General features: G+C 42.3%; 1 protein-coding gene across 1 annotated transcript in view; it reads right to left on the bottom strand.

Moving 5' to 3' along the window:
* Positions 1-6929, bottom strand: part of CLVS2 (clavesin 2) — a 101599-nt gene extending 94670 nt beyond the window's left edge. The window contains exon 1 of the mRNA XM_082251909.1: positions 5626-6929. Coding sequence (XP_082108035.1) covers positions 5626-6014 — 389 coding nt within the window. The 5' untranslated portion in view covers positions 6015-6929. The remainder of the gene's footprint in view (positions 1-5625) is intronic.
* Positions 6930-12993: the final 6064 nt, after the last annotated feature.

Raw genomic sequence — 12993 nt, 5'->3', positions numbered from 1 at the left:
TTTTTTTGTACTCCCCCGTAACAGGAATTCAGGGTACAACACATCTTTCTTTCTTCTCTTTTCTGTGCTTTCACCATATTCTACCCTGTAATTCCTTAGAGCTCTTCATGCACTCTATTAGAAAAGTCAAGTTATTGTTATTTCTACTGTAAACACTTCTTGGTCAAAATGTTCAAATTCAGCAGATATGAGATCTTTGTATTGTGAATTCTTTCAATAAATTCTACTGAAAAAAAAAAAAGAAAACAAAATGCTAGTCGTAAACAGAATACACAACACATTCCGTTAAAAAAAGGGAATACCAGGGGCGTAACTACAGGGGTTGCAAGGGTTGCAATTGCAACCGGGCCCCATGCTCCCGAGGGCCCTTGCGGCTCCCCTGTACACCTGGATAGGAGGGGCGGCGGGGGCAGCATGTAGAGAAATCACTGTCCTCCTTTTTCCTCCTGTAGCTGCAGGAGGAAAATGGAGGAGATTGGTTCTTCTGTATGCTGCCCCCGCCACTCCTCCTATCCAGTTCACTTGTGTTCTGCTGTCTCTGGGCCCCTGTGTGCTCCCCCGGTCCCCCCCCCCCCACTGTGCTGACCCCCCACTGTGCTCCCTCCCCTCCCCTGCTGGCTGCTTCAGGGGATGTGTCACAATAGAAAACCAGGAAGGGGTTGGTAAATATATAATTTACCATCTCCTTCCTTATTTTCTGAATGGACATCATAGTCAGTGACATTGTAAAAAAATAAGATGAAATGTTAAAAAAATAATACAATTAAAATACCAGAAAATAAAAACTACTGACACCAGTGGGCAAACTTCCAGGATCGCAAAGGTCACACTTGCGACAGGGCCCTGGCATTCCACCACTGTGGGGAGGCCCCAAGATGGCAGGAAGGGGGCCCACTGCAGAACTTGTGAAAGGGTCCCGCTGCGGGACCATAATAAAGGGCCCGCAATGAGAGTAAAGAGCCCCAGGATCAGTGGGAAGAGCCCCAGGCTTGAAGGGAAGGGCCCCGGCCAGGGGTCCGGGGGGCCCTTCATGGTTTCTTGCATCGGGCCGTGAAGGTTCTAGTTACGCCTCTGGGGAATACACAGCACATTCCTTTCTCTTGACTTGCTTGTCCTGCAAGGGAGTCTTCTACTTTGCCTATAGATGTATACAATGTACTGTTGATAAGTTAAAAATAAAATATTCTGCAGAAGGCAACTTCAAATGCCAATAGATGTAGGAGGGTGGTAGGTAGTGTAGGCACAACTCAACCACCCACCAACGCAATGAAGGTCCCAGCCCATTATAACCAAGAACATTCTGCTTGGCTGGCTTTCTAACTTGCTGGGATGATTGCTTCCCTAAACAGCAGTCAGTCAGTTGTTGGGGTCAATGGCCTTTGACCAAAATAAGGTAATTGGATGATCCAGCTACTGAATAACTTCATAAAGACTTATACTGAATTACAGTGCTAACAATAGCCACCAGTGTGAAATTCCCCTTGCAGGGCTATTTGCACATAGGCTTTAACGTTCCAACCTACTATTGTACTAACTCCACTTTTGAGGTTAACCAGTACAATACAGTGCACTTTCACCCCCTTCCTGCCCAGGCCAATTTTTAGCTTTTAGCGCTGTCACACTTTAAATGGAAATTGTGTGGTAATGCAATGCTTTACCAAAATGATTTTTTTTTTCATTTTTTTTTTCACACAAATAGAGCTTTATTTTGGTGGCATTTAAACACCGCTGTTTTTTTTTTGTTTTTTTACTAAAAAGAAAAAAAAGAAAAAAGAAAATTAAAAAATTAAGTTTTCTTAGTTTCTGTCAGTACATTTTGTAAAAAACTAATTTTTCTCCTTCCCTGATGTGCGCTGATGAGGCGGCACTGATGAGCACTGGTAGGCTGCACTGATGAGGAGGCCCTTATGGGCACTGATGAGGCGGCCCTTATGGGCACTGATGAGGCGGCACTGAAGGGCACTGATTAGGTGGCACTGATGAGGAGGCACTAATATGTCGCACTGAAGGGCACTGATAAGTGGCACTGATATGCAGCACTGATGAGCACTGATAAGTGGCACTGATGGGCACTGATAAGTGTGACTGATGGGTACTGATAAGTGGCACCGATGGGCACTGATAGGCGGCACTGATGGGTGGCACTGGTGGGCATTGGCATGCCGCACTGATGGGCACTGACAGGCGGCACTGATGGGCAGCACAGAGGAGCAGGTACTGATGTGCACTGACTGGCATCACTAATGGGCACTGATTGAGGTCACTGGTGGGCACTGGTTGGGGTCACTGATGGGCATTGATTGGTATCACTGATGAGCACTGTTTTTGCCTTACTGTAATCAGGGCACTGATGATCTGTGCCCTGATTACTTGTCCTGCACTCCCCTTTGAGGAGGAGCCATTGATCAGCTCTCCTCACCACACACTCTGACAGTGTGACAGCACTATGAAAGCACTTCCGCATTTACATGTGACCGGCTGTGATTGGACACAGCCAATCATATGGATAAAGAGCCACGTCATTGGCTTTTTACCAAGATCAGGGTCACGGCGTGTCCTAGGAACACGGCACTGCCGCAATCGCCGTGCTGCGTGCCCCTGCAGGCACGCGAGAGTGGCCGTTCTGGGGCGCCATCATATGATGTCCTCCCAGAACAAGAGCCGAACCGCTCCGCCATCATTTGACAGTGGGCAGGCGGCAACTAGATAAAGTAAACCTTAGAGAAATACAAGGGTCACAATTGCTCACCTGCTCCTGAAAATGTTTGTTTCAAAATGCTGGTTGTTTTACTGACCATCTGGCCTAAATAATTTCTGTGTCACTGACTCTGAACAAGTTTACAGATCAGGAAAGAAAAAGCAAAGTCATAACTCCTGATCTGCATGCAGGTTTTAGGTCAGTGACTCAGACAGTACTGAAACCAGTGAGTCAACAAGACTGCCAGGTGAATGGAAGAAGTGACAGTCTCCAAATGCATCTCTAACTCTTGGCTTTCTCACAAGCCACTCTAAGATGTATGAATAGCTAGGTAAAGTTTAACAAAATTGATTGTCAGAGTGCTCTGCTGTCACAATAGCTATGTTGCAGAACCTTTATAGCAATTAACCATCAACAAGGAAACCAAGACTGGCCCTCTGAGCAAGTTCTTCATTCTTAAGATATACTTTATGTATTTTCCTTTTGTCTAATTTTCTACCTTTGGTTATAATCTTTTAAATGTTGTTTTTGTGTGTTATTTTCTTGTATATTTTATTTACAAAATGTAACAAGCAGTAGATGCACACAACAATATAGCAAATACCACGTATAACTTAAAAAAAACCAACAACCCCGCCCTCTACTGTGTATTAAGTATCCTCTTGTGGCTAAATTAAATGGTAGCATCAAAACCTTCCAACTTCTTTCCCTTTAAAAGCACTTGCTGGTACTTGCTGGTATGAAGCAACACATGACACTCCTTCTGCACTACCACAATGCAGTGCTCTGCCTGCCTGAGTACATAATATCTAGGCCCAAATGCTCTCACATGGTGGGTCTGAGTTAGTCTAGCACCGTTCAAAAAATAATTTTAAGTTATACTTTTTATAAGATATATGCAGTAAGGTGCAATTAGTAACTTAGGGGAACAGAAGGTGCCTTGAACACATTGGGAGCGTGGGTGATATGTTTCCTTTAATATTAGGGACTACAAATGAAAATTGCTTGATGTGCTGCTGCCATCCTTTTCTTTCAGATAGAACATAATGGTTTGATGGAATACAGCAACTGTTAATACTGACTGTACACATGGGTATCAAAAAAGGATGTTTGGCATTCATTCCTAGGTAAATAATGCCCAGGCCTTAACACTTTCATGTTATTCAATTGCCATTAAACAGGACCGCTCAGTAAAGCACTGTTATTGCTGTGAGCTTTGCTTTGCTAAAATTAAAGCAGCTTGCTGAGTCCCTTTGCAGCTGATGCTACAGCCCTCAATGTCTGAAATGCCTAACCCCCCCCCCCCTCACCCCCAAGCAGGATCATCTCTCACAAGGGCATCAGCAGGGGAAATTTAAACTCAAGTTATAGACTGTAGAACCGGGAGTTTGCATGTACAAAATCAGGTTAATGTAGTCAATGTAAAATGGCTGCTGTATCAAAGCCTGATATTAAAACTGTCCAGTAACCTGCTCTAACCAAAAAGTTCTACAGAAAGAATAAAAGCTCTTGTTATTACAATCAATATATACAAATGTACTGAAATGGAGTTTTGTACTAGACGTTCATAAAAAAGCTTATCTAACATAAGGGCAATACAATCATTAATGGTACTATTTCTTCAAATATATAAGCCAAAAACAGAACGTGGATCCTGTTGCAGAAATAACCAGATTTGCCTAGAAAGTGGTCCAAACATCACTGTACAAATCAATATCTGGTGATTGTTACGTAACAATGAGAACAAAGATCTGCATTTTAATGAGTTCCTCTAATCAATTGCAAGGACAGAGATGTAAATCCATGTAAACGGTACCCTCTGCATACTGCATACTGAGTGTTTTATTTTTACTTAAGATTTACATTATTTTTATAGACAAAGCTTTTCTAGAAATTCATCACAGATGACAACATAGATTAAGAGAAAGGATCAGTCATTAGCCAAACGACCAGTTTTATGTGACCGATTCATTTGAATTGGTTAAATTAACTATTGTATTCACTGTCCACTTTTTACACTGGTAATAATACGACATTAATGCTTGGCTTTTTATACAATAGGGCCTTGGATACCATTGTGTCATTTCCTAGGACCCCAACTGTCTAATTGCCATTGTACTGGGATCCTGAAAAGATGCATTTCTTAATTGCATTCAGTAGAATAGATGTCATATCAAATAAACTGTTTCCCCAAAATTGATTATGGTGCTGATTGTTTACTCACAGGTTTCGCTGAAATTAGATTATCTATCTCATTTACCAAGGTAGCAATGGCTGTGGTCATTTGCAGTAACCCATAGCAACCTATTAATTTCCAGGTATCTCTAGAAGATAAATCAGTAAAAGATCTTGTCTATCAGCACTCTGTACTTTCTCTTTAATAGGACTATATCAATGCAAGGACAGAGGTGTAAATCCATTGAAACAGGTCTTTGGTAAATGAGATTACCCAAAGATTTCTGTAAAATAAGATTACCTGTCTAATTTATTAAGATAGCTCAAAGTGCAATAGATGTGTGGTAATTCATAGTAACCCATCCAGTTTCAGGGTGCTATTGATATATAATATATATATATATATATATATATATATATATATATATATATATATATATATATACATACATACATACATATATATACAGTATATATATATATATATATATATATATATATATATATATAGTAATTATTATTTTTCTTTCGATTTTTGAGGCCACCACTTTACTCTGGTCCCAGTTGACAGCATATATTACCAAGAACTTCTTGCCAAAGTGGTCAAGATTGGAGAGTTCTACTGTAACCCGTAGTAACCCACCCATCATTTACTAAGGTGGCTCAAAGTACCATGTATGCACAGTAACCCATAGAAACTTATAGCTCATGTACCCTTTTCACACATTTGTTAGTTAATCCCACCACTTTACCTGCTCTGGTCCCAGTTGGCAGCAAATAATACCAAGATCTTCCTGCCAAAGTGGTCAAGATTGGAGAGTACTCCTGGAAATCCATCCTTAAGCCCTTGCTTTATTCCCGGATCAGTGGCCTTGAAGTTTTTGAACATATCCAGGTTTTGTTGGCGGTACTCAAAGTATTGTGCCAACAAGCGGAAAGCTTCAAAGTGGTTAAACTTCCTCGCCCTCAAGAACCTCAAAATGAAGGCATCATCTGTCCTGAGGAAACCAATATCCGGCCGCGTGATCACCATGTCCCTTACCTCCTGGATATCCTGGTGCAATGTATCAGGGTTCTCATTAAGCTCCAGCCGAGCTTTCTCTAGAGTCTCAGGGGACAGGCCAGCCTGCAAGTGAGTCATGTTGCCGGGGCAAGAACAATTTGACTTGTATACCTGAGAGGACCAAATGGCAAACTATACCAAACCAAACTAACAATAAATATGCCAACAGTGAAAATGCAGTAAAATCTTGTATGCGGTATGAATAAAAGCAACAATTTAATAGTTGTCTAACTATATATTCTTAACAAAACACAAGCCCCTTTGCTGTGTCCTCTGGCCTTACAAGACATGAAGATCTAACCCCAGACAGCAGGAGGCAGCACTAATAATCAGAACAGAGTACATTGAGCATTTTGGCCATGATTTTACCACCTATATCCCAGAATACTGATACCAAGCCAGGAGTACATCATTTTCTGGATTGCATCCCTTTGTATCTGAACAAACATCCACAGTACAATGTTTAACAGCTGGGGTGTTTTAATGGTCTGACAATTCCCATCCTACTGCTGTAATCCTAGTGGTCACAAATCCACATGCATACATCCCAAGTTCAGGGGGAAAATCCTGATTAATGCGGCAACCTGCAGTAGCTGTTCCAGTATGAAATGACCTTTATCCATCAGCAGAGAGAGACAGCATCATTGTAGAGGGAAAAAAAAAAAGATCAAGGAGGAGGCTGAGTCCCCTCTACATGTGGCTACTGCAGCTGATTTTGTAGCGGTGATGACAGCGCAGCACCTTCCCAGGAGATAAGGCAAAAGGAACGGACCACTGCCTTTATCCACACACGCAGCATCAGATCCTATGACGCCTGTTCATCACATTGCAGCTAGAAAGTGGACAGTCTGTCTGTGCAGCTTGTGTTCTTGCTGTGCAGTTGCTGTGGCTTGGATGGCAATGAGATGAGAGGCTGCCCGTCTGTTTTGTGCATTCAATCACTTCTGGTCCTGCTGCTGCTGGAGGGTGGGTGACGTCAGCCTTGGCTGAGCCAATACTATGCAGCTAGTATCTCTGCTTAGAGCTGATGATGCTCATTGCCTTAGCAGGGACTCCAGCTGCCTGCTTCCTCCAACAACTCAGCAGTATGCAGCATCCTCCCTGTTCTTATCTCCCCCTCAACATGCCACTCAATATTCTTTGTTGCCAATCTCTGTTATTTTGCACCTGCTGTCCTTTCTTTTGTGGTCCTGCTGCACAGTCCCTCCCACTATGGTCCAAGCTCCCCAGAAGGTTAGCTACACATACAGAGAGCAAGAAATAGTCCCCCCTCCTTCCCTCCCGTCTCTGAAGTCTTTGTTAGTTGAACAGTTGTTTTATAAGTAAAATCAATACAACCGATGCGTTGAGTATTCTGAGATGCACTTACTGAGAATCACAAAAGGAAACACTTTATTGAGGCGAAGAGCATATTACACTTAAAATGGAAGAAGAGGCCACACAACAACACACCTGTTAAATATTGCTTTCCCATTAAATACACCACCTAAATACATTTTTTCCTGGAGTTTATTTGACCGCAAAGCTCTGGCTCTATCCCAGGGACTTATCAATAATGTTTGCAGTGCAGGTTGGGCCCCATTGTGCACTCGCTGACCTCATCACATTGTGACCTCTGCATCTCCCCTCCTGCCATCTCCAGCATAGCAAAGTCTCTAGTTTGCAGTTACCATCCACCCTTCTCAAGAAATAAATAAATGGCTTTGTGTTTAGCAATATTGTCTTGCAGCTCTGAGGTCCTGAGCTTAGTTCCAAAAAGGAATACTTGTATTAACTTTTGTGTTTATGTGGGTTTGATTAATTCTCCCAATCCAAAAATATAGCTTAAATGTACCTTACTGACACTCAAACAGGTGCTAAAAGTTTATATCTGTGACTGTGGAGAGAACAATCTGAGAACCTTGAACCCCCTCCCCCCTTTCCCCAGGATATATGGCATTTATGCTGTGCTATAAAAATGATGTTTCCCACCCTAACTGGCCTGGGAGGATTGGAATACCTTACTTATTAATTTTATTTCGTGAAGAATAGATCCTTCTTTACAGTTTGTCCTCGTAACCATTGATACTGCACGGCAGACAGACCATGCAGCACTGGTTGCTGGCATGCTGGTGACCACCCAGTGGCCACTGATTCTGCACAACCTGCATGTGGCACAGTCCATCTTGCCCTAAAATCTGTACAAACCTGCCGGAGCCTGCCCTCTGCCACACTTTGATAAAGAATCTTATCCTTACTGAAGATTACTTACTGAAGAATCTTTACTGAAGAAGATTAAGGCTCCATGTACACGGGACGTTGTTAAAAGTCCCTTTGAATGCTGGAATTTTTAGGACGTTTGAAACGTCCGTTAGGTCGCGTTTGTACCCGCGTTTAGCGGGCGTTTGCGTTTAGAACCGTTCCTAGAGGTCAAAAAAAGATTCCCCTTTAAAATGGAAAAACGCGAACGCTAAACGCCGGTCATCGCGTTCGGCCGCGTTTGGCCGCGTTTTTGCGTTTGAAACGCCGGGAAACACACGTTCGACAGATAAGATAACATGGAGCTGCGTTCAGGGGCTTCTGAAAAAAACGCCCAACTGGTCCTAAACGGCCATTTCCAACGTCCCGTGTACATGGAGCCTAATTAGTAAGGTATTCCAGTCCTCCAGGCCATTTGGGGTGGGGGAATATAATTTTACTAGTACAATGTGACTGGTATATATCCTGGTGAGGGCTCCAGCATCACTGTTTATCTTGTCCTGTGACAGATATAAACTTTTAGACCATATTTGGGTGGAAGCCAGTTAAGTTGGAGCTTTATTTTTGGATTGTGTGAAGTGTATATGTGAAAATACTGCGCTGATTCAAATTGTGTCCACAGCTGCTCGCACCACAATAGACAAAACATTGCAATAAACATATATTTTAAAAGTGCAGTGCTAAAACAAGTACATAAACATGAAAATCTCAAAATGTAAATATCTAATAAGACAAAAAAAATGCAAAGGTGCCAATATTGAAAAATAGTGACAGTAAAGTCCATATAATAATAATAAAGTCCACAAAAACATGAAATAAAAAATAAAAAAGCAATAGAGATCCCGGTGCAGACATTGTGTTATAAATTGTTCATGCCACCATCCGTGTTTCAATCACCACTGTGTGACCGTCAACCGCTCTATAAGAAATTGACTGCTTACCAGAGAGTGTGGACTCAGATACCATTAGCACTGAGTCAACCGCATTGGGATATACCCAAGGATGGTGCTTGAACGCAGCTTTGGAAGTTTCCCAATGTAATTCCATGATAGGACCGCCACTCATGGTATTTTTGGTAAACAAATATCCCAATAAGCGGATTTTGATTGGTTTGCACAAAAGTTATCTCGTCTACAAACTAGGGGAAAGATCTATGTAATTTTCATTTATTTATTTTTTACTAAAAAGGTCGGCGATTAGCGATTTTTAGCGGCACTGCAACATTGCGGCGAACAGATCGGACCCTTAACTGCCATTTTTGACATTTTTGGGGGGACCAGTGACATTACTACAGTAATCAGTGCTAAAAATATGCACTGCTTCTGTAATAATGACACTAGCAGGGAAGGGGGTTACCTCATGAGCGATCAAAGGGTTAAATGTATGCCTAGAGGGTGTTTTCTAACTGTTAGGGGGATTGGCTTGTGAAATCAACACAGAGACCTGTGATCCTAAATAGGATCACAGGCGATCTGTGCTGATTCCTGAGAGAAAGTCTGCTGTGTTTACAACAACAGATCGCTGTTGTCTCTCCACGGGGAGTGATCGTGGGTGCCCGGCAGCAATCCCATGAGTCAGCTTTACCTGTTGGTATATCTGCGGTGGGCGTCGGGCAAGTAGTTAAAAACTGAGTACCTCTAGGATCTTTATTATGTTATCAAAGATAATGTTTAAGGACACTGTGATTGGTTAGGCCCTTCTTAACCACTTTACCACTAGAGGATTTTGCTGTCTTACGTCTGGGCCACTTTTTGCGATTCGGCACTGTGCGACTTTAACTGACAATTGTGCGGACGTGCGATGCCGTACCCAAACGAAATTTACGTCCTTTTTTTCCCACAAACAGAGCTTTCTTTTGGTGATATTTGATCACCTGTGCGATTTTTACTTTTTGCGCTATAAACAAAAAAAGAGCGTTTATTTTGAAAAAATAACAATATTTTTAAAAATTTTCTATATGAAATTCCCCCCAAAAAATGTAAAAATCAAATTTTTTTAAAATTTTTGGCCAATTTGTTTTATGCTACCTATGTTTGGTAAAAAAAAATCACAATAAGCGTATTTTGATTGGTTTGCGCAAAAGTTATTGCGTTTACTAACAAAGGGAAAGATTTCTGTCATTTTTGGTGTTTTTTTTTTAACACGTAATGGCGGCGATCTGCGATTTTTTTTGCAGGACTGCGACATTGCGGCGGACAGATCGGACCCTTGACTGACATTTTTGACACTTTTTGGGGTACCAGTGACATTACTGCAGTAATCAGTGCTATATATATGCACTGTTACTGTAAAAATGACACTGGCAGGGAAGGGGTTAATTTTATTGGAGAGGGAGGGGTTAATGTATGCCTGGTGCTTACTAACGTGTGTGGGGGGAGGTGACTGTGTGACACAAGGACAGATCGAGGGTTCAACTATGCTGAACCCTGCAATCTGACCCTGCCTGTCACTTAGGAGATCCGGCCCCATCGCTGCTGCTCCTCCCCTGGCCCGACTCCCTCTGTGACTGAATACAGCGGGAGCGAGCCTCCGGCGGCGCGCGTGCGCCGCCGAGAAAGGGGAGTGTCTGGCGATGTAGGTCTACGTCGCCAGACGATAACGAACCACTTTGCCGCAGTAGGCTCAACGTGAGCAGACGGCAAGTGGTTAATGTTATTAATATGTTCATTGACCCTTACTGTAAATGATCTAATGGTTGGCATTGTCTATTTTCATTTATCTTTTTTCTTCAGTTTTATTTATTTATTTTCATTTTTATTTTTAATTTATTTTTCTTTATTTACCTTTTATTTTTATATTTATTTCTATTTATTTTTTTCTCAATTCCCAATTTTTCATTCTTTATTTTTTGAATACTAGATTATCTCCGTATGTGGATTTCTAACTCATTAGACACCAATGAGAACCTGCGCTGCTATTTATTAACCTCCCTGGCGGTATGATTATGTTTGGAATTTTGTACCAAAAGCGGTACAATTTTTTGCATGGAAATTTGGTGTTATGTATTATAGGCCTACAATTCTTAGTAATTACTGACTTAAACCTGACCAAACAAGACTCTAGTAGACATCCCAGAGGTGATAAAGTTTGAAACACATAATCATGAATTATAATCTAATAAATAATATAATTTTATTCAATAATGTAATAAATAATGAAATTTGTCAAACAAAGAAAATTCAATAAACATCCTGAGTGTGATACATTTTGAAACATGGAACTGCACAAAGTCCGACGTCACAATCAGGACAATGGAACCCGGTTTCTTTTCTGACTTTCTTTCCATTGCCATCTCTCTTTGAGCAGCAAACTATGTACATCCTGGTAGGTGCTGCCTTTTTTGCAGTTGGCGGGATATAGTCTGCAAAGTGACGACTGGTCAGGCGTTCTGGGTTGACAACGTCAACATCGCGACGTCCAGGTCTATTTACAACTACTGATGGCGTCTGGTGCTTGACAAAAATCTGCTCAGCCACCTTCCAGACAAACTCAGAATGAACAAGAGGCTTGTCACTCTTTGCTCTGTTCAGGATATATGCATTCCAAAGGCATTGTTCCAGAAGATGTCTGAATATTTTCTTATAATATTTTTTTTGCTGTTTGCGCATAGCCGGATAAAATGTCATTGCCTAATCGGCTCTGTCGACACCTCCCATGGTTTTGTTATAGTCTATCACGACTTGCGGCTTCAGCACATCTTTCCCACTTTTTGTGTGGACCATGGCAGTGGAGGTATTGTGCACAGTACTCATGAGACACACGTCCTTCTTGTCTCGCCATCGCATTGCCATCATCTTACCCTTCTGCCAGGCAACCATTTCTCCGTTTTTTAGTTTTTTTTTGGCAAACATAGATGGTATGTCTCGTACGGTTAGGCCTAACGGTACCATATGCGTCAGTTTTGTTTTGTAGCAAAACCTCATATAGTTCCAGGGACGTGTAGAAATTGTCCGTGGTCACACAATATCCCTGGTTCAGCAATGGCTCCAGAAGTGTAAGGACAGATGATGTGGCCATCCCATAGCCACTGGGGTTGAACTTCGTGCCTTTACCGGTGTAAATTACCGAATTCCAGATGTACCCAGTGGATGACTCGCAGAGCATATAGGATTTGATGCCAAACCGCGCTCTTTTGGATGCAATGTACTGTATCCAGCTTAGGCGTCCCTTGTAGGCCATCAAACTTTCATCCACGCTGACGTCCCTTTCTGGCGCGTAGGTCCGCTGGAAATTGGCCGCAATAATTTGCCATACCTCCCAGATTTTTTTTAGTTTGGGTGCAGGATGTGTGGCCTCATCAAACTCGTCATTGTTTGTGAAGTGGAAATACTTCATAATCAGGGAAAAGTGGTATTCAGACATCACTGTGCTAAAAAACGGAGTGGCCAGTAACTTGTTGGTGGTCCAGTACCATTTCTGGAATGGTTTCCCCACCAACCCCTGAAGAATGATGAGTTCCAGAAACTGCCAGATGTCCTCTTTCCTCGCTTTCTGCTTCTGGAAAACCTGGCATGCAGCGTAGCGGATTGCTGCTCTTGGTAGCGATTCGTCTCCGTGACAATTTTTTCAATTACCTCCTCAGTGAGGAATAATTGCAGGTATGCCAGAGGGTTGTCACGCTCGACATCTACTTTCATCCCAGGTGATCCAGTGAACGGGAATCTTGGGGCGCTACCTGGTCCGCATCGCAGTCAATAGCGCACCAAGTGCGCACATCGATGAGGTCAGGTTCAGGATCATTGCCGTTGTCACTTGCCAGATCAGTGTCAGTGTCAGACACTGACACTGCCGCTGTCATTCAACTGGTCCAAAAGCGCTT

This window comes from Pelophylax lessonae, assembly GCF_965119305.1.
Source record: "Pelophylax lessonae genome assembly, chromosome: 3".
Classification (NCBI taxonomy): Eukaryota; Metazoa; Chordata; class Amphibia; order Anura; family Ranidae; genus Pelophylax; species Pelophylax lessonae.
The sequence above is the reverse complement of the archived record's forward strand: the minus strand, read 5'-3'. Positions and strand labels throughout refer to the sequence as shown.